This window comes from Rhamphochromis sp. 'chilingali' (genome assembly GCF_963969265.1).
Source record: "Rhamphochromis sp. 'chilingali' genome assembly, chromosome: 10".
Lineage (NCBI taxonomy): Eukaryota > Metazoa > Chordata > Actinopteri > Cichliformes > Cichlidae > Rhamphochromis > Rhamphochromis sp. 'chilingali'.
In genome coordinates, this window is record NC_137937.1 from 27,732,358 (window position 1) to 27,754,172 (window position 21,815).

At 40.1% G+C, this 21,815-nt stretch overlaps 3 protein-coding genes across 3 annotated transcripts; 2 read left to right on the top strand and 1 right to left on the bottom strand.

Moving 5' to 3' along the window:
• The first annotated feature begins 1,532 nt into the window (after positions 1-1,532).
• On the top strand, positions 1,533-14,197 carry LOC308404189 (uncharacterized protein). The gene is made up of 4 exons (XM_080894092.1): positions 1,533-1,634; positions 2,059-2,097; positions 12,245-12,313; positions 13,640-14,197. The coding sequence occupies exons 3-4, from the start codon at positions 12,291-12,293 to the stop codon at positions 14,040-14,042; spliced, it is 426 nt and encodes a 141-aa protein (XP_080750218.1). The 5' UTR covers positions 1,533-1,634; positions 2,059-2,097; positions 12,245-12,290; the 3' UTR covers positions 14,043-14,197.
• Positions 4,441-6,149, bottom strand: LOC308404170 (uncharacterized protein). The gene is made up of 3 exons (XM_080894071.1): positions 5,996-6,149; positions 5,599-5,706; positions 4,441-5,477 (listed from the first exon to the last, which is right to left on the bottom strand). The coding sequence occupies exons 1-3, from the start codon at positions 6,042-6,044 to the stop codon at positions 5,323-5,325; spliced, it is 312 nt and encodes a 103-aa protein (XP_080750197.1). The 5' UTR covers positions 6,045-6,149; the 3' UTR covers positions 4,441-5,322.
• A 4,931-nt stretch (positions 14,198-19,128) lies between the features above and the next one.
• LOC308404046 (uncharacterized protein) lies at positions 19,129-21,725 on the top strand. Its single transcript, XM_080893886.1, has 3 exons — positions 19,129-19,250; positions 19,993-20,100; positions 20,194-21,725. The coding sequence occupies exons 1-3, from the start codon at positions 19,205-19,207 to the stop codon at positions 20,340-20,342; spliced, it is 303 nt and encodes a 100-aa protein (XP_080750012.1). The 5' UTR covers positions 19,129-19,204; the 3' UTR covers positions 20,343-21,725.
• The last annotated feature ends 90 nt before the right edge of the window (positions 21,726-21,815 follow it).

The window sequence follows — 21,815 nt, forward strand, 5'->3', positions numbered from 1 at the left end:
ATTAGAACAAAATGATGATTTTATAATCCTATCTTGAAATCAGAGTACTCTGAATTTTACCTATGTAAAAGTTCAGCAACAACTAAAATAATTATTTGGCAGACGAAACTTTTTGATGATGATGTTTATGTTTAAGTTCATTAGGTTTGCCAAGTTCACTTGTTTATTAGATGCCCCTCGTGTTTTCTACCCCTGTATTGAAGTTTACCTCACCCTTTATGTGTTTCATGTTTGTGTGTCTTATGTTATCAAGTCCTCCAGTCTTCGCTGTGTGTTCGTGTTTAATCTGTTTTATCGAAGAATTGAAGTTTCTTTTGTTAATTTTTTTAAATGATATGTAGCGAGCCTGAGGCTCAGTGCCCTTTTATCCTTTTAATGTGTTGTGTCCTGTGCAGTGATGGGCAGTGATGTGTTACAGTAATCAGATTACTTTTTTCAAGTAACGAGTAAAGTAAGGGATTACTATTGCAAAAAAGGTAATTAGATTACTGTTACTCTCCGTAAGCGTTACTAAACCTTGATTTTGTTTGCGAGAGTGTCTTATGACAATGACGTAAGCGCATGCCACGTTCATGGTGAGTCTTTGATTTTATTTATTTTCTGCTGTGTTTTACTTGCAGAAAATGGGAACCCTGAATCACTTCAGTTGCCAGTTCCAGTGTGTGGGGAGCTATACCGGTGGGTGATGGGCTCCGCCAGGGCTGCCCTTTGTCACCGGTTCTGTTCATAATTTTTATGGACAGGATTTCTAGGTGTAGCCAAGTGGCGGAGGGCTTTTACTTCGGTGGCCTCAGAATCTCATCTCTACTTTTTGCGGATGATGTGCTTCTGTTGGCTTCATCGGGTGAGGGCCTCCAGCTCGCACTGGAACGGTTTGCAGCCGAGTGTGAAGCAGCGGGAATGAGGATCAGCACCTCCAAATCTGAGGCCATGGTTCTCAGCCGGAAAAGGATGGAGTGCCCACTCCGGGTCAGGGACGAGATCCTGCCCTAAGTGGAGGAGTTCAAGTATCTCGGGGCCTCTTTCATGAGTGATGGGAAAGGGGATCTGGAGATCGACAGGTGGATTGGTGCTGCGGCTACAGTGATGCGGACGCTGCACCAGTTCGTCATGGTAAAGAGGGAGCTGAGTGTAAAAGTGAAGCTCTCAATTTACCGGTCGATCTACGCCCCTACCCTCAACTATAGTCACGAGCTGTGGGTAGTGACCGAAAGAAAGGATTGCGGATACAAGTGGCTGAAATGAGCTTCCTCCGAAGGGTGGCTGGCCTCTCCCTTAGAGATAGGGTGAGAAGTTCAGCCATCCGGGAGAGACTCAGAGTAGAGCCGCTGCTGCTCCACATCGAAAGGAGCCAGCTGAGGTGGTTCGGGAATCTGATAAGGATGCCTCCTGGGCGAGGTGTTCCGGGCATGTCCCACCGGGAGGAGGCCCCAGGGAAACAAGCAGGACACGCTGGAGAGATTATATCTCTCGGCTGGCCTGGGAACGCCTTGGTGTTCCCCCGGATAAGCTACAGGACATGGCTGGGGAGAGGGAGGTCTGGGCTTCTCTGCTTAGGCTGCTGCCCCCGCGACCCGGCCCCGGATAAAGCGAAAGAGGATGGATGGATGTTTTACTTGCATCTATTTGAAAGAGTGAGTGTAAATGCAAAAAATATTTTATCTTATATGCTGGAATATGCAGAAAATAGATCAACAATTTCTTCAAGCCAAAGACTGTTGTATATAATTAATTTTTGCTTGATGCAATTTGCATTAAGTTAAAAGATTAAAACTAATAAAACAAAAATTGAAAAGAGACTTTTTCATTCGATTACATTTTATATGATGGATTATGCATAGAAAATAGAATTGGGCTAAAGGTCTATAGCTTTATTACCTATTCAGGTTGTGTATCATGTTTTTAAAAACTAACTAAGTAACTAATTACTTTTAAAAATAAGTAATCAGTAAAGTAAAGGGATTACTTTTTGGGAGAAGCAATCAGTAATTAATTACTAATTATTTTTTTCAAGTAACTTGACCAACACTGGTCCTGTGCTTTTCTTTTTTTTTTTAGTGAATGAAGAATGCGCCAGTGTCCCTGGGACCGTAGGTGGTGAGTCGTTTCCACACACTTCTATTATTTGTACAGCGCTGGGTGACTAGGCTGTGGTGATTTTCCCATGTGATTTTGTCAAAGACAATGCTACATTCAGTGTTTTCTATTGTTTTTTATTCCTTGTTTATCCCCCTGGCTATAAATACAATTGTATTAATATTGAGCAAACTGTGTGCATGCTTGAACTTGTGTGAGCCCTCTTTATTTGTTTCTATCTCTTTTTAATATATATTTTCTGGGGGTGAAGTTCCCTTAGGTGGCGTTTTTATTTAACCCCTCAGACCACTTTACACTACTGTCATCAGTCATTTTGTTTAAAAACTGGGGCCTGGCTGAGCTTAATGTTGAAGTTCACGCATGCTCCTAGATAAGTTTCTACTACAGGTCTATTTTTAGTCGCAAATGTTGTGTTTATGTGGTGATGACAAAGTGCTACAGAAGAACTGCAGCAAAAAAAATAAAATCATCAAGTTACCTGATGTACTTAATACATTTTTGCAGCCTTAGTATAATTATAAAGTTAGCGAGGCTTTAAATTAATGGGCTCCACACTGCTTCCCCTGGTGGATACACATGACATTATCAGTGCTGTAAATAAACTTTGCCACTCATGGTTGCATAGGCCACATCACAGACAACGTTACAGTCAAGGGCTGAAGACCCCAGCTAAATGACAAGCAGCCAGTCTGAGCTCAACCTGTTCAAGTGTGCTGCATTTCTACCCAGGTTACTTCAGTCCACTAATTTCCTGGATGAAGCATACAGTGCTGTGAACAAGTATTTCCTCCCTTACTATTTTTTATTTTGTGTTTGCATGCATCACTTTGACATGTCTTAGAGATAAAACACCTACAACTAAAAACTGTTATCCAACTCTTGCATTTAGGATATATTTATGAGGTGATTACCCTAATATTGAGCTCCTGTTGAAGTATACAAAGAAGTACTTTAAGTTTGTTTCCTTTTATTTTGTTTAAAATGCATCACACAGCAGCCTACCTGTGCTCTGAGCCCCCATTGATTGTGGTAAAATTAAATAAACCAAAAGATTCTGCCATATTCCCAAACACAGTTCAGAGTATTCAAAACATATGCAAATATATGTTCTGTTTGCATGTTTATTTGCTTTGGAAAACATTACATTCACACAATACAGTATTTGGATAGGTCAAACCCTGAACTTCCCTGAATGATACATGAAAATATCAGTGACAGTCTTATTTCATATCAGGCACTTCAAAGTTGTTTATTTCTGCTCTACTGATACAAAATAGAATCTGAAGTGCAGTTTGGAAACAACATCATTCCACAGCCTCAGAAAAGAAATTTGAGGATGGCTGAAGATACCAGCCCCAGGATGGCACTGGGACCAGTTGAAATAGTGCTGTTACACAGATCCCCTTCACTGCAAGATATAGAGCCAACACATGTTGCACTGTTTTGGCAGTTAAGCTACGTTAAAATGTGTAAGACATGAGAAGAAAACGCTCAGAAAACGTCGCAAAACATGATGTGACTAAGAGCCAGCAGACATTCAGCATTTATGTTATTTTATAACATAGTTATTTTCACAATAAAATAGAATTTTATTGTATTAAAAAAATATGTTTAATATCAGTATAAGTTCTCATATACAAAAAAGAAAACTGCCTAGAGTTGAACTCTGATCTGAGTCTCATTAACTCATTAACTTATGTAAGGGAACTACTCTTTTGTGTTGCTGCTGATAGACTCACAGTAGTTTATGTTAGCTAACTAGTGACAGAAGAGATAGCTCAGTGGAGAAAAGGGGGCTGGGGACTTAAAGGCAGTATAAGAGGGGCACATTTGTATAGCTCCTGGCTGCAACAATAAGTTTTATATTAAAAAACAAAATAAAAAGAAAGCTTGAATGAGTCACTGACTGTCTGATTACACCCTAAAATTAGAAGAATTATATGGCAAGTTGTAATTGTCAAATACAGTGATGATTCAGCTTATAAGTTTCAAATGATTGAAAATAAAATTGTAAACAAGGAAACCAAGAATCTTCAGTTTGTAACAGCTCTATTTAATGTGTACTATTTAAAAATATATCAGAGATAACATAAATACAGCAAAAAATCTGAACCTTCAATGTTTAGGAAGTCAGGACTTCCTTGTGTTAAGTTCCTCTTAAAGTATAAAAAAGAAGTACTCTGTAAATTAGCATAAAGTTTTTACATTTGTTTTTTTTAAACCAGCTGGTAACATTACAGAGCAAACTACCTCTGCTCGGAGCCCTCATTGGCTGTAGTAAAATTAAATGAACAAAAATATTTTGGTATAATCCCAAACACAGTTCAGAGTATTCAAAAAATATGCAAATATATTTTCTGTATTTTTATTTGCTTTAGGAAAACATTACATTCACCAATACAGTATTTTGATAGGTCAAACCCACAACTTCCCTGAATGACAGATAAAAATAGCAATGGCAGTTTTATTTCAGGCACTTCAAAGTTTTCTTCCCTACTTGTCACGATCTGAGGAGACAGACTGTGCGGTGGTGTGTGTGGTGGACCCAGGTGCGAACACAAGAGAGTAGACCGGAGTAAACTTAAGCTGAAAGCGAGCCTTTATTATGGCTGATGACAGGTCTCACACAAAGCAGAAACACCGTGACTAAACTCAACTTAACTAAACTGGGAAACAGATACTGATAAACTAAGAAGACTCAAAGGACCATGATGATGAGTGTAAAGCCTGGCCGTGAGGACATGGAGGGTGGGAACACAGACGACGTGACACAGACTGCATGAAACACAGAGACTAAATACACATGAGGGATGATCAGGGGAAGTGGCCACACATGGGAGCACATCTGACACACATGAACCTAAAGACAGGACAGGAGAAGTGAAACTAAATACACTGACATTGAATATAGAGTTTCAAAGTAAAACAGGAAACATGGAGATTAGACATGACATGAACTAAACATAACCCCGCAGACATGACGCATGACAGGTAGACGCACGAACCAGGGAGACTGAGTACAGGGAGATGACATAAACAACTAAGAAACAAAGGGCTAAACAGCACCCTAGAAATTAACTAGACGAACTAAGCTAAAGCATAAATGAAAACAAAAGATACATAAAACTCCTCAACACTGGATCACACGACCCAGGACCATGACACTACTGATACAAAATAGAGTCAGAAAACAGTGCAGCAAGGAAACAACATCATTCCACAGCCTCAGAAAAAAAAATTGAGGATGGCTGAAGATACCAGCAGGAGGATGGCACTGGGACCAATTGGAATAGCGCTGTTACACAGGTTCCCTTCACAGCAAGACACAGGCCCAACACATAATGCACTGGTTTGGCAGCCCTTTGTAACTACATTAAGACCTGTAAGACATGAGGGGAAAATTCTCAGACAGAAACTTTACAAAGCATGATGTGACCAAGAGCCAGCAGACATTCAGCATTTAGTTTTAGATAGAGCTTGTGATATGTGATAACATCTCACCTACTACTTTGAGAGAGAAACAACGGTCGAAGGCGAAAGCACAAGCTTTGGTGTCTATGCAGGATTTAGGATCGGCAGCTGTGCATGTGTAGCATCTTAATCCACATACTATAGAAATAAAAACACAATTTCACACACATTAGAAATTATTGAGAGTTTTTTATGCCCTTTGAGAGAGTTGCCAGAAATTGGGTCATATATAAGAAGTGAAATCTTAAGAAGTCTTCTCAGTCTGTAAAATATTCCTCTACTGACCACAAAATAAGTAAATATGTTTGTATTTTTAAGCCTGTTTTCTATGCCCCAATATTTACCAAGAAATGACTCCTTTAAAGTCTGCTGTATTCTACATATCTTTAAAACCACAAACAGTTGGTTTTAAAGATATTTTTCTTACCTGCAGACAGAGTCACACTCAGGATCAGAGCTCCATAAAGCTGCATCATGAACTCAAATTGCTGATCAGTCTCGTGAGAGAAAAAGCTGCTGCTAATCTTTTCTTTCTCAGCTCAACTTTCATGTTTGCTTTCAGAACCTGAGCTTTTGTATCTCTTCAAAGAGCCTCCTACCAAGTGATCCATATAACCACGCCCCCTCACTGTCAGTCACTGTGAGTCATAGCCAAAGGACAGGAAAGCTTCCTCGTATAATTTAATAACAATAAATAAAAACTTCTATTTAGATAGCCCTTTTGAGATAACCCAATATTGTTTTACATTTAAAAAGCTTTAAAACAGGACAGTAGCATAAGTGTGAAGTTTATGCATTCTCCACAAGAACAGATTCTCGATTCCTATACTTCCGAGTGCTGAGCCTTTCTTTCTTAGCTCAACTTGAGAGGTAAATTGAGAGCTTCACTTTTACACTCAGCTCCCTCTTCACCACGACGGACCGGTGCAGCGTCCGCATCACTGCAGCCGCAGCACCAATCCATCTGTCGATCTCCGGCTCCCTTCTCCCATCACTTGCGAACAAGACCCCGAGATACTTGAACTCCTCCACTTGGGGCAGGAACTCATCCCCGACCCGGAGTGGGCACTCCACCCTTTTCCGGCTGAGAACCATGGCCTCAGATTTGGATGTGCTGATCCTCATTCCCGCTCCAATGAAATTTATACATCCTTTCTTTCCTGTAAAATACTTGAAGCTATTCACTAATGAACAAATACTAACACTTAAGACTTTTATGTTAACACTTCAATTTTGTTTCTCGTTTCCCTTAAATCTGCAGTTGTTAAACTCTTGATCAACTGCTTTTCAAGTATTACAAGGAACTGTTAAGTATTGTTAGGTACTGATACAGAGAATCAGAAAAAAATAATAATCCTTAAGTAAAATATGTCCCCTTAATGTAGAAGAATTGCATAGTGTTGAAAAATGACACCATAAATCTTATGAGAAGCTATAAGCTTCCAATAAAGCTGGAAACAAGATGCTTGAAACTTCAACTTGAATCAGATCAACTTTATATAAAAATGAAAGCTAAAAACTGTTATTTGAAGCTTCGTGTTTAGGAAATATTTAAGTGGTGACTTTCTCATGTCGAGTTCCTCTTACTGACCTAAAATTCACCCTTTTCTCCACTCCTACTTTGATTCCTACTTTGCTTAAGTAAAATGAAATAAACAAAACATATCCTGCCTTCTTCTCAATCCCAGTTCAAACTACTGAAATAAACATGCAAATATATTTTCTGTTTGCATTTTCATTTGCTTTAAGAAAAACATTGCATTCAAGCAATACATAATTTGAATTCCTCAAAGTCTGAACTTCTCTAAGTGACAGATGAAAATAGCAGTAACAGTTTTTGTTTCATTTTATACGTCTGTGAAGGTTCTCAGTCATCCAGGTCATCGTAGTCAAAGGAGCTTGCAAAGAAAAGTGTCTGGACTTCTTTAAGTTGCTTGAAGACGTTTCACCTCTCATCCGAGAAGCTTCTTCAGTTCTAAGGTCAAATGGTGGGGAGTCCCAGATTTAAACCTAGTTGGAGTATCCCCCCACAGAGGGACAAAAGGACCCTCTGATGATCCTCTAATCGCCTGAGCCAAGGTGTGAAACTGGGCGTGGGTCCCAATCAGCCAGAGTTTCAGGTGAGTTCATTGTGAAACCTGGCCCCACCTTATCATGCAAATTCCTGAGGTCAGATGGCCCAGGATTATAGATGGCAGACAGTTGGTGTCGTAAACCCCCGCCTCTGTTCAAAGATGGTCACTCACAGTGGACATAGATGGCTTCTTTCACTCCTCTTTCAAACCATCTGTCCTCTCTGTCCAAAATGTGAACATTGGCATCCTCGAAAGAGTGTCCTTTATCCTTAAGATGCAGATGGACAGCTGAGTCTTGTCCTGTGGAGGTGGCTCTTCTATGTTGTGCCATACGCTTGTGAAGTGGCTGTTTGGTCTCTCCAATGTAGAGGTCTGGGCATTCCTCGCTGCACTGTACAGCATACACCACGTTGCTAAGTCTGTGTTTTGGAGTTTTGTCTTTCGGGTGAACCAGTTTCTGTCTGAGAGTGTTGCTGGGTCTGAAATGCACCGGGATGTCATGCTTGGAGAAAACTCTCCCGAGTTTTTCTGATACACCGGCTACATACATCTCATTTCACTCCAAAGCTGTTTCTTTCATCCTTAGTTCTACAAAATAAAATCAGAAAAAAGTGCAGCATGGAAAGATCATTCCAAAAGCCTCAGAAAAGGAATTTGATGATGCCTGAGGATAACAGCACCAGGATGGCACTGGGCGCTGTTACACAGGTCGTCTTTATAGCAAGTCATAAAGAAAAGTTATAAATCAGGCCAAAACATAATGCCAATACCAAGGTAGCCCTTGGTGACTATGTTAGCACCTGCAAGACATGAGGGGAAAACTTCCAAAACGAGTGAACTACTCACTGCCAATTCTGACAGACTAACAACGGTTGGAGATGACAGGACAAGATGTGGTGTTTGTGCAGGGTTTAGGGTCCGCAACTGTGCACCTATAGCACATTAATCCGCGTGCTGTAGAATGAAGCAGAACGCAATGTCAGACAATTTCATACATTTATAATAACTGGAAATATGTTTCTTTCGTTTTCATTTTGATTTGCTTTTTTTTATTTGTTATCCTTTTTTTCACTTTAAAATCTGGGATCAATGTAACACCCGTAAAACTAAACAGTTGTTGTTTGCTGTTCGCTTAAGCTAGTATTATAACTCATTATTGACCTGCTAACTTTGTGTTTACTTAACCTTTTAGTTTCCTTCAAGCTTTTAAGATCATCTTTAAACCCCACTACATTTCTTTATCTGTCAAGGCACGCATGACCATCATGAAATATTTTTCTTATTGACAGACAGTCACACACAGGATCAGAGCTCCATAAAGCTGCATCATGAACTCAGATTGATGATCAGTCTTGTGAAAGAAAAATCTGGTACTCCCTTTCTTTCTTAGCTCAGTTTCCTGTTTAGTTGTCAGTACCTGAGCATTTGCATGTATTCAAAAAGCTTCCTACCAAGTAACCTAACCATGACCCTGTACGTGAAATCACTGCACACACCCACTGTTTTTCATAATGAAGACATGAAGCAAGATAATGCTATAGAAGGTTACTGAATAAAATATCAGGGGCAACTTGGAAATTGCAAAGAAAAGGAAATGTGACGTCACAAGTTTTTTTCATAGTAAAATATAAATTTCATCGCTTTTTTCCACAAGCTGTGTTTAATTTACATACATTTATACAAATACAGTTTAATTTGATCAGATCAGATTTTTGTTCATTATGCTTTGGAATGAAAAGTTGTTTTTCAGTTTGTTGGGATTTTTTTTTATCAGCTAGGCTAAAGTATCTTTTTTTGTCAAGGGTGGGGGTGTTTCCAGGGCAAACTCTGGCAGTTAAGTTCTGAACTGCTGTCGCTTTTCCAGGGTTTTATTAGGCAGAATAAACATTACATCACTGCAGGTCGTGATGAAGGCCTGAATGAGGGTTTCAGCTGCAGAGTCTTTAGGTTGTAGAAGGCAAATTTAGAGATGGATTTGATACAGTGGGGCAAAAAAGTATTTAGTCAGCCACCGATTGTGCAAGTTCCCCCACTTAAAATGATGACAGAGGTCAGTAATTTGCACCAGAGGTACACTTCAACTGTGAGAGACAGAATGTGAAAAAAAAATCCATGAATTCACATGGTAGGACTTGTAAAGAATTTATTCGTAAATTAGGGTGGAAAATAAGTATTTGGTCACCTCAAACAAGGAAAATCTCTGGCTCTCACAGACCTGTAACGTCTTCTGTAAGAAGCTTTTCTGTCCCCCACTCGTTACCTGTATGAATGGCACCTGTTTGAACTCATAATCTGTATAAAAGACACCTGTCCACAGCCTCAAAGAGTGAATAGTGAATCTACAATAGGCAAGCAGCTTGGTGTGAAAAAATCAACTGTGGGAGCAACCATCAGAAAATGGAAGACATACAAGACCACTGATAATCTCCCTCGATCTGGGGCTCCACGCAAGATCTCATCCCGTGGGGTCAAAATGATCATGAGAACGGTGAGCAAAGATCCCAGAACCACACGGGGGGACCTGGTGAATGACCTGCAGAGAGCTGGGACCAAAGTAACAAAGGTCACCATCAGTAACACACTACAACGGCAGGGAATCAAATCCTGCAGTGCCAGACGTGTTCCGCTGCTGAAGCCAGTGCATGTCCAGGCCCGTCTGAAGTTTGCCAGAGAGCACATGGATGATACAGCAGAGGATTGGGAGAATGTCATGTGGTCAGATGAAACCAAAGTAGAACTTTTTGGTATAAACTCAACTCGTCGTGTTTGGAGGAAGAAGAATACTGAGTTGCATCCCAAGAACACCATACCTACTGTGAAGCATGGGGGTGGAAACATCATGCTATGGGGCTGTTTTTCTGCCAAGGGGACAGGACGACTGATCCGTGTTAAGGACAGAATGAATGGGGCCATGTATCGTGAGATTTTGAGCCAAAACCTCCTTCCATCAGTGAGAACTTTGAAGATGAAACGAGGCTGGGTCTTCCAACATAACAATGATCCAAAACACACCGCCCGGGCAACAAAGGAGTGGCTCCGTAAGAAGCATTTGAAAGTCCTGGAGTGGCCTAGCCAGTCTCCAGACCTCAACCCCATAGAAAATCTGTGGCGGGAGTTGAAAGTCCGTGTTGCTCGGCAACAGCCCCAAAACATCACTGCTCTCGAGAAGATCTGCATGGAGGAATGGGCCAAAATACCAGCTACTGTGTGTGCAAACCTGGTAAAGACCTATAGTAAATGTTTGACCTCTGTTATTGCCAACAAAGGTTATGTTACAAAGTATTGAGTTGTATTTTTGTTATTGACCAAATACTTATTTTCCACCCTGATTTACGAATAAATTCTTTACAAATCCTACCATGTGAATTCATGGATTTTATTTTTCACATTCTGTCTCTCACAGTTGAAGTGTACCTCTGGTGCAAATTACTGACCTCTGTCATCATTTTAGGTGGGGGAACTTGCACAATCGGTGGCTGACTAAATACTTTTTTGCCCCACTGTATGTGATGAGACTGACAGGGTGGAGTCCAGGTTGAAATTAGGAGTGCCCTACATCAGTGAGGCCAGCATAGTTAGCTTGGTGGTCAAAGAAGATAAAATGGGAGAATGTTTCAAAAGCTGCTGAAAGTGCCAGAAAAATGAGGACGCTGATGTGGTCTGATTTTTAATCTTGATGAGAGAAGTTTTGGTGCTGTTCAAAAGGTTCATGAAGAGGCACGCTTTGCTGGAGTTGCGCAATGACTGCTTTTTTCCAGGATTTTAGTGATGAATGTAAGGTTTCAAATTGGGCAGAGGTTACTGTGGTCTTCAGGGTCCACACCAGGTGTTTTGAGAATGGGGAGACAGCAGCTATTTTATTTAACAGAAACTCTCTTTATATGGAGCTATTGCTCATGTCAACTATGATGGGCCACAGGGTGGTTAGGCAAGACTTGACTATGGTTTTTGGCAGATGGAAGACTTGACTTGACTTGACCTCCCTCTCCCCAGCCACCTCCTCCAGCTTGTCCGGGAGAACACCAAGGTGTTCCCAGGCCAGCTGAGAGATATAATCTCTCCAGCGTGTCCTGGGTCTGCCCCGAGGTGTCCTCCCAGTGGGACATGACTTTTCCAGGAGCTATCCTTATCAGATGCCCAAACCACCTCAACTGGTTCCTTTCGAGGTGACGGAGCAGCGGCTCTACTCTGAGCCCGTCCCGGATGGCTGAACTCCTCACCCTATGTGTAAGGGAGAGGCCAGCCACCTTTCAGAGGAAGCCCATTTCTGCTGCTTGTATCCGTGATGTCGTTCTTTCAGTCACTACTTACAGCTCATGACTCATAGCTGAGGATAGGGGCATAGATCGACTGTGGCTGCGAACCATTCCAGTGCAAGCTGGAGGCCATCAACTGATGAAGTTTTATGGTAAAAAAAAATGTATATTTTAGAAACGTAGTTTTATTTTTCTACTGCCTTGACTCCCCCACTACTCTCCCCGTTTTAGAAGGGTTTCCCTTCTGATAGAACTGCGTAACATATAGATTAAAAAAGCTTTATTTTGTGAAAAACTGAAATCTGGAAATTTAAGTTGTTTCCTATTATGTTTTTACATTTATAGATTAGAAAGATAGATAGAAGGAAGAGAAGCAAGAGGAGGAACCGTCATGGAAGGACAAGTACCTCCACGGTATGTACCTCAGCAGGTGGAGGATGTGGCTGAAATCCAAAAATCCTATCAGTGGCTGGACAAAGCTGGACTGAAAGACAGCACAGAGGCACTAATCTTGGCAGCACAGGAACAAGCTCTGAGCACAAGATCCATAGAGGCAGCGGTCTATCACATCAGGCAAGATCACAGGTGCAGGCTGTGTAAAGATGCCCCTGAGACAATCCAGCACATAACAGCAGAGTGCAAGATGCTAGCAGGAAGGGAATACTGTACATGCAACGCCATAACCAAGTGGCCAGCATTGTATAGAGAAACATCTGTGCTGAGTATAGCTGGAAGTCCCAAGGTCAAAGTAGAGGGTGGTCCAGAATTACCTTGCTAAGATCCTGTGGGATCCTTCCTTCCAGATGCAGACGGAAAACATGGTGATAGCTAACCTGCCAGACATAGTAGTGGTTGACAAGCGGAGGAAGACGGCTGTAGTGATAGATTTAGCAACACCGAATGACAGCAACGTCAGGAAGAAGGAACATTAGAAGCTGGGCTTAGAGAAGAGCTGGAGAAGATGCGGACAGTTGTGGTAACAGTGGTTCAAGTGGTAATCGGAGCACTAGGTGCAGTGAGCTTGAAGGATAGACCAACGAGACAGGAATTTTTGAATAAAAAAAATAAATGTATTCTATGCATCAAATAAACAGAAGACCGGATGCATCATTTATAGATAAAATTTTTCTTTTTCTTTTTTTTCTTTTTCTTTTTTTGTGTCCCGTTTGGATCTTTAGCCATCAGAATTGTTGTCTTAAGGCCAAGAAAGATGCCAAGCGGATTTATTTTACCAAGTGGATCATCATGGCCTTGCCATATTGGTCCATTTGATTGACCTTTATTATAATTATGTATTTATTTTATTTTCAGTTGCTACAAACGGGACAGACATGACTGGGGGATAGGACAGGGAGAAAGAATGAAAGAAAGAGAGGGAGAGAAAGAAAACCAGAGGGGAGAAGAGACTGTGAGAAAGTGGGGAAGAAAGAAAAAAACAAACAAAACACCTGGATCACCTGTATGGAGAAAAAAAAACAGAAGAGAAAGCAAACAAAAAAAGAGCAACATAATAAATACAGCACCATCACGATAAACTAGCTAGCAGTAGATAACAGTAGATACTGAATATTAAACGATATTGTGCAGCACGCAAGATAGACAGCGCACAATGTGCTTAGAGGCAGCAGCCAAGAAAGCTGTAGTCCACGTCTGTGAACACCCGTGTGTACACCTGTGTGCATACCTGTGTGGATCAGCATGCTTGTATTCCAAAGGTTTCTCCATGTAACGATCTGCTAGGGAGTGTGGGGAGCCACAGCCCCGTCCCCCAGGGCATGAAGCAGGTATGGAGGAGATCCAGGCCCCCGACATCCAGAGGCCCCAGAGTACGAGGACCCGAGGAGGACCACCAAAAGGGGGGGGAACCGTGCCACCCTTCTGGGAAGAGCTGAGTAGAGCCCCAAAGAGGTCAGCCAGCAGCTACGGAGCAGAGGCCAGAGGGGGTTGCAGTGGCGTGCCCGCAGGCTCTGCCGGCAGCTGTGCCAGAGGGACCGAGTTTCAGGCCCAGAGGCCTGAGGGCACCCCACCCCCCGGAAGGGGCCCAGCCGGGCCACAGGCACCAGGCCCCGCCAATCGGCCACCAGGCTACATAAATGAGCGCCCAGCCCCAGTCGACAAGGACCACCAACACACCAACGTCTGAGGGCATCAGCCACCGGCAGGGAGTGTGGTGAGGGGAGAATTTTGCTTTCTAATTATACCGTCTTCATTTTCACTTCTCACTCTGGCTTCATTGGTTCATATTTCTGCACTGAATTCATCTGCAACAACTGCAGCAACACAACAGCAAACCAACCAAATGAGAGCTGGTGCACATTCTGTACGAGCTTATTGTATTTTTCTGACTTTTGTATTCTAATGGTTTAAGTTTCAGTTTAGGTTATTTTTGGCTTTCCAATTTTGCAGTTTATTCTCTGTGAGGTTCCTCTTGTGTGTTTGTCTCACCCCTGTTTTGCCTATGTGAGTCTGTCGTGTCATCTGCTTTTTTGTCTCACTTCCCCGCGTGTAGGCGTATTGACTCTCGCGTTTCCTGTGTGTCCCTCTCTCTTACTCACTCCCTTGCCCTTTTTGTGTCTTAGTGAGAGAAATCTGAAACAGCTGCAGTTAAAACATATCAATCAAAAAATATACAAAGGTATTTTCTGGTTGCGTTTTTATTTGCTTTAGGAAAACTTAACGCTGAAGCAATACAGTATTTGAATAGGACCCTGAATTCATTTGACTAAGATCAAAATGTCAAGGACAATTTTGCTTCAAATGATGGTACACAAAATGTATTTATTCTTCAGTTGTACAAAATAAAAGCAGAAAGCAGGACAAAAACAGAAAAACAACATCATTCCACGGCCTCAGAAAAGAAATTTGAGGATGGCTGAAGATACCAACAGTAGCAAAGCACTGGGACCAGTTGGAGCAGTGCTGTTACACAGGTCCCCTTCACAGCAAGCCATAGCACCACCACAAATTGCACTGGTTTGGCAGCCTTTTGTAACCAAGTTATAACCTGCAAGACATGAGGAGAAAACTCTCAGAAACCACTTCAAAGCATGCTGTGTAGCATCACTGTGCATGCTTGGGCTTCTCAGTTATCAAGTCTGATGTGAGAAAACGACTCACCGTCTACTCTGAGAGAGAAACAACGGTTGAAGATGACGGCACAAGATTTGCTGTCTATGCAGGACTTAGGATCAGCGGCTGTACATGTGTAGCATCGTAATCCACATACTATAGAAACAAACAACACACTTTCACATGTCCTTGTAATTATTTCTGGGTTTATATTTCCATTTTATACCTCTTGATGAGAGCTGGAAGAAAATGGGAAGTGAAAAAAAATAAAACAGGAAATCCTTAAAGTCTTGCATAAAGTAAATACTAATTAAAACTTAAACAATTGTTTTTAAACGTATTAAATAATTTCTATAACAACTAAACTCTTCATATATAATTTAACAACATATATAATTTGTCTGTTTCTGTTTCCTCACAGTCTGGCCATTGAGGTTTTTAACTTTCCCTTTCCTTACAGGCTTTAAGACCACCATTAACAATCGATACATTTGTTTATCTGTCAAAGCACACAGGACCAACATGAAATATTCTCTTACCTGCAGACAGAGTCACACACAGAATCAGAGCTCGATAAAGCTGCATCATGAACTCAGTTTGATAATCAGTCTTACAGGGAAAAAAGCTGTGGCTAAGCCTTTCTTTCTTAGTGAAACTTTCACGGTTTTGTTCTGACAATCTGAGAATTTGCATTTCTTCACAAAGCTTTCTAAGAAGTGACCTGAATAACAGTGGCCCCTTAAGTGACCTCACTGCCAGACTCACCATTTTTGGAAATAAAGGCGAGAACTAGGGTGTTACAGCCAATAGGACTGCTCCTGACTAAGCATCACTTATATAAAAAAAAATATGTGTAAAACTTGAGTTTAAATGGTTTTATTTTCATAGTTAAAAAAAAGAAATTTCATAAGAAAAGTCTGTTTACTGAAATACAGTTTTGTTTTTCTTTGTTTTTCAATAAGCAGCTGAAAGGTGCTGATGAGACAAATCTAAAGGAAGTTTCAACACAGACCATCAGTATTGTATCACTGATCTCATGACTGCTCAGAAGGAAGAACTAGTTTGACACCTACTGGTATTTTTAGACGTCCGTTGTCTTCACTGTTGCTGTTTGGTCCGTTTTAGGAAATGATCATGGTTTGTATTAAATTCAGAAGGCAAACTCAACTTTTCCATCGATCTTATTTTTCCCGTGAGATGTAAAAAAAGATTTTTATAAAGCCTATATTTCAAAATCAGCAAAAAAAACCTGAACACAGTGGTCATTACTAACGATCACAAAACAAAGTTCGGAGATAAGACTTTCACGTTTAGATTCCAATTTTTTTCTTAAAGAAAAATGAGATTAGATTAGATTCTCTCTTATTTTACCTTGGGCTTCATTTAATGTTCTTCTCAGTTTGTCCTTTAGCGCCCTCAGGCTGTCTTTTTCTGCAACAACAAAACACATGGGCTATAGAGGAAACGATTCAAAGGAGTCTTCAGCTGGCATGGCTTCATGTCAGTGTTAGTGAACCAGCTTTGCACTTGAGTGCAAGCCTTGCGAGTCCAAGCCCATCCAAAAATGCCTCTTCAGCTGAATGCTATTCTGATGTGCTTTTATGCTACAAATACAATTAAATCTTAAAGTCTGACAATGAAACACCCACACTGCCAATAAATCAGCGCAGTTACAACAAGGCTCAATCTAATAATTCTGTTTAAAGTATATATTATGGTATCCACAGTGATAAAGATAAAGCATGATTGTGGATATTAGCCCACCACTGAAGCTCAGCAGCTAAGACTTGCATTTACCTTGCTGGTTCTGGTCCTACTTTGGAGTGAAAAAGCAGCCATTCAATCAAAACATTAAAAGCAAATTGAACTGTGCTGATTCTGAACCTGTTTGCAGTTTGGTATTTCTGGCTATAGCTCATTAAGTGCACCACACATTTATGGGGCTAATATAAATACCAGTTCTGGACATGATTTAGAGGAGACTGCTTATTCTTAAATGTCTTGTGTATTCTGTCAAATAGTTTAATTGTGTTTAGTTTATTAAAAATTTTAATAAACCACATAATTAGGCACTCCTCTTCAGCTGCTCCTTAAAATCACATGGCAGCACCTCGATACATTGAGGCGTGTAAAGATGGTCAAGAACACCTGCTGAAGCTCAAATCCAACATCAGAGTGTAGAAAAAAAGATTATTTAAGTGACTTTAAACACCTTGTTGAGGTCAGAGGAGAATAGCCAGACTGACTGCTTTAGGCTGATAGGAACAACAGCAAGTCGAAAAACCAACTGTTACAACTAATGTATGCAGAAGGGCAACTTTCAATGCACAAAGCAGATGGGCTACAGCAGCAGAAGAGCACGCTGGGTCTGTCAGCTTTGCAGCATAATGTGAAGCTGACAAATCTTCCACAGCTGTGTAATGCTAACATAGACGGAAGTCTCAAAGGAATGTTTGCAGAACCTTGTTGAATTTATGTAATAGAGAATTAAGGCAATTCTGAAAGCGTGCCTAACCAAGTACTGCTCAGATATACTTACTGAAGTAGCTGGTGAATGCATCACCTCCTCAGTATGACTGTAAATGCACACTTTGCGTACTTGTAAATGTTTATAGCAGTTTATCATCTTATTTGGCCATGAAACCCTTTACCATCTGCAGGTGTGAGGTGTATGAGGAAATGAAAACTTTCCTGATAAAACCTTTTGAGATACTGAGAAATGAGCCAAGTGTCTGTGTGCAGTCATCCTCTTACATCGTGTGTTTCTCTCTTTCTTCCAAAATGAAACTGTTCAGAGCTCTGATCCTGTTTTTGACTCTGTCCTCGGGTAGGCTGTATGTTAAAATTATTATATGAATGAATTTCTTTCCATTTAGTAAAACTGTAAATGACACAAAGGTAATCGAAGGATAGCAAGACCACCTTGAAAAGCACAACTGAACCATGATTGTTAAGTGATAGAGAAAATTTGCCATTTATCAAATTTTCTCTTTCTCCTTTGTTTTTCTTGCTGAACGTTTTCTGGGAATTAAAAATAAAGTTGCTTTATTCTAAAAATGAAAGTGTGAAGTGAACATTAAAGATATAGTACTCAAGTTGTGATTAGTTATCACACAAAAGAAATGCTTTCTTCCAGATCTACTAAAAAATAAAACAAATAGAAAACCTTCATGACTGTCTTCCTGCGATAAAGAGGATAATCCAGGTTAATATTTGAGTCAGTGTTACCAATAGGTCACTTAGACCACGGCTGGCTAAACAATAAAAACACAGATCACTCCAGTCTTCCTCCTTCAGATCTGATTCAAGGCCAATTTACTTTGAGACTGCTAAGTTCCTGTGTTTACGTACCCGGTGACCTTGTGTGAATTATAGCTCCACCTATTATCTGTTCTCCCACTTCACACTTGTCTTTCCAATCTTTTTAATCAAATTTTGATTTGATCTAAACTTGACAGAAATATTGCCAAACCATGTAGTGATAACATAACGGATGATAAATTCAACATTTATCATTTACCTATAAAATAGTAACATGATGTATTTATCCACTGGATGGACCTTTTTTACACAATACAAGCGCTGTCTAATTGGCCCACACACATACTCCATGTGATGTAACTTAAATGGTTCACTAGCTTGTGTGTCAGTCCTATGAGCTGCTGTGAAGGGAACTTGTCCCAACTGGTCCCAGTGGTATGTTTCTGCTAGTTTCTTAATCATGTTTTACTTTGTTCTTAACTAAAAATTACAATCCAGGAATAATAAATGATTTTCTAACAATGTAAAATATATCAGTTACTGTTCTGTCAGGTATATATTCAATAAAATCAGAATAATACTTTGATTGCTGGATTGTTTAACTACTTGTGTTCTGCATTTTGTATCATTAAATAAAAAGAGTTTTGTGATGAGCTGTAAATAAATAAATAAAAACAGGACAGAGCAAATATGAGCATTTTGCAGAATGATACTTTTGCAGTATCATTCCTGTGTATCTTAGCAACAGTGATTATTCGGTAGCATTAACTTCTTTTGTGAACATATTGCACAAGTGCAGATGTGCACATAAATGAAAGTAATATTGAGTCCACTCAGAGTGACCTGAACTTCTCAAGAGGGGAGGGGCTTCAGTACCATGCTACTCACTTTCTGAGAAACTGAAACTGAAGAGCTGAACAAAGCCTACTTAACCTGTCCTCCTCGCACATCGTGTACTTCTTTCTTATTCTCACCATGAAGCTTCTTGGAGCTCTGATCCTGGTATTGAGTTTGTCCACAGGTAAGAGCAGTTTATGATTGGTTTGTCTTGTTCTTTACCAGATAATCAGATACTCACTGATCCTTTCAGCTCTTCTATTTTTATACTAAACTGTAAGAGACATGAAACTGAAGAGAGGTTCAGATCACCTTGAAAAGCACATCTGAACTACAATTCTTCTGTGATGTGAAAAAAAAAGAAAGAATAAATTTTTAAAAATGGATGACTTTGTAACTTTTGTACTATTAAAAGTTTGATTTAAAATACACTATAGTCATGTGCAGATGCAAAACTATTTAAAAATGCCTTTACAAATCAAATTATGGAGCTCACTGTATTTTGTAATAGAAACGGCAGATCCTGAAGGCCATTTTACATATGACACGGCATGCCCAGCGCTGCGCTCTAAAAACACATTCATTTCTATTGCTTGCACCACAAAGGGCTATTTACCTGCATATACTCTATAGATCTGCAGGGTATTATTTTATCTAATCTGGGTTATTATTGTTGGGTTGTTATTATTGTCTTTGGGATTTTTAAAAAATAAAACTCCTGGTCCAGTTCTATTTTCTTTCTCTCTCTCTTTTAATTTCCTGTTGCATTCTCTGAGCTGTGGTACCACGAACTTTATGAGAAGCCTTTTCTCTGAATGAAAAAAAGCTTTTCTGGATCTCATTAAGACATCTGCAGTCTAATGGATGATGCTTTGTATTTGGAGAATCTTCATCTATGAATGACAGCTTTCTTTGTTTCTCTGCAGCATGTGGATTAAAATGCTACGTATGTGCACTCTCTGACCCTCACTCCTGCACTGATGTCTTAACTTGTCCTGCTGGTATGGACCGATGTTTCAGCCTTACTACAAGCGGTAAGTTGTTCTGCAGTGTATTAAGAAGTGTTTAAAGCTGTAAATCATACATTTTATGAGCTGAAACGGAGGTTTTACCATCATGTCTTACAGGTACCGTCATTAAGGGCTGCCAGTTCACTAGCTTGTGTGTCAGTCCTATGAGGTGCTGTGAAGGGAACTTGTGCAACAGTGCTATCCCAACTGGTCCCAGTGCTATGCTCCTGCTGGTGTCTTCAGCCATAATCACCATCTTCCTCTGAAGCTCTGGAACAACTACATCTTAATCATGTTTTACTTTGTTCTTCACCAAAATCTACAATCCATGAATAACTTCTAAAAAACTAACAATGTAAAAGATGTTATTTACTGTACTGTTGGTTATATTTTCAGTATAATCAGAATAATGCTTTGATTTGTTTAATTAAATCGAAAACAGATTTGTTGTTGCTGTAAATTTAAAATAAAGAAACAGGACAGATAAAATATGAGCATTTCTTATAATTCATGTGGCTGGTTGATAAGGATGGACAAAGCTCACTTTAAGATTTTCAAACTCCATAATGTTTGGGACAAAGATGCAATTTTTGTAGTTTTACCACAGTTTTCATTTAAATCAGTCAATATGTGACTGAAGTGCAGGCATCCAGTTTTCTCTGAAGGAGGCAGGACTATCATTGTCAAAGTCGAGGTACCTGATTGTCAAGAGATATTTTCAGGAATACAGTACATACACTGAGAATTTACAACAAAGTGCAAACAACTAGTTACACTTAAGAAAAGGAAGGTCGAATTAGACTTTGCCAAAAAAAACATCTAAAGGAGTCTGCACAGTCTGAAAAATTCTATGCAGATGAAACCAAAGTGAACTCATACAAGAATGATGAGAAGAGAGAAGTTTGGAGAAGATAAATGTTTCATAATGTAAAACACATCATCTGTCAAACATGGTGGAGGAAATATTACAGCTTTTATGGCTACCAGTGGATCCAGGTCACCAATTCTTATTCATGGTGTGATTGCTAAAAGAAGCAGCAGGATGAATTCTGAAGTGTGCAGTGCTGCACTCAGATTCAGGCAAGTTCTTGTCAGCTTTTTGAATGTTGGTTTAATTTGATGTTTTTGATTTATATTTAAGTCCTTGAGGTTAAGTAGTTTATTTTCTATTATACCAAAGTTGCGGTTATAGTTTATAGTTTTTCAGATTCCCCTTGTGTCTTCTACCCCTGTGTTTCAAGTTTCCCTCACCCTTCATGTGTTTCATGTTTGTGTGTCTTATGTTATCAAGTTCGTGTTGTCATCTCTGCATTCCATGCTGTTTCCTGTTTTATTGTGAAAGTCCTTGTTCTGTGTGCAGTGTGTCCAGTTTTGCTTCCCCTTGTCTCGTTAGGTCTGATTTGTCCCAGCTTTGTTCCCACCTGTTCCCCATCCCCTCATTATCTCTCTGTGTATTTAAGTCCTCTGTCCTCTTTTGTTCAGTATCAGGCTGTCTGTTGTGTTACGGTTCCATGTTCCCGGTGTCGGTGTATCCATGCAGCGGTTCATGTGTTGGGTTTTTTATGTTTAGTTTCCCCAGTTTAGGTTATTGTTTATTCTCGTCTTTGTTTGCCTTATGCATTACTTTGTATTTCTTCATCAGCGCATTAAACGGCTCACTTTTTCTTAATACTCAGGTTTTGGTTCCACGTTCCTTTGTGTCTGCATTTTGGGTCCACTCTTCACAAATGTTTACAGTC

Coding starts and splice junctions, on each gene's coding strand:
- LOC308404170 (XM_080894071.1), bottom strand. CDS start 6,044: ATGATGCAGCTTTATGGAGCTCTGATCCTGAGTGTGACTCTGTCTGCA. Junction 5,707..5,995: donor GAGTGTGACTCTGTCTGCAG/GTAAGAAAAATA, acceptor TTATTTCTATAG/TATGTGGATTAAGATGCTAC. Junction 5,478..5,598: donor TTTCTCTCTCAAAGTAGTAG/GTGAGATGTTAT, acceptor CATGTCTTACAG/GTCTTAATGTAGTTACAAAG.
- LOC308404189 (XM_080894092.1), top strand. CDS start 12,291: ATGGAAGGACAAGTACCTCCACG. Junction 12,314..13,639: donor GAAGGACAAGTACCTCCACG/GTATGTACCTCA, acceptor ACGATCTGCTAG/GGAGTGTGGGGAGCCACAGC.
- LOC308404046 (XM_080893886.1), top strand. CDS start 19,205: ATGAAGCTTCTTGGAGCTCTGATCCTGGTATTGAGTTTGTCCACAG. Junction 19,251..19,992: donor GGTATTGAGTTTGTCCACAG/GTAAGAGCAGTT, acceptor GTTTCTCTGCAG/CATGTGGATTAAAATGCTAC. Junction 20,101..20,193: donor TTTCAGCCTTACTACAAGCG/GTAAGTTGTTCT, acceptor CATGTCTTACAG/GTACCGTCATTAAGGGCTGC.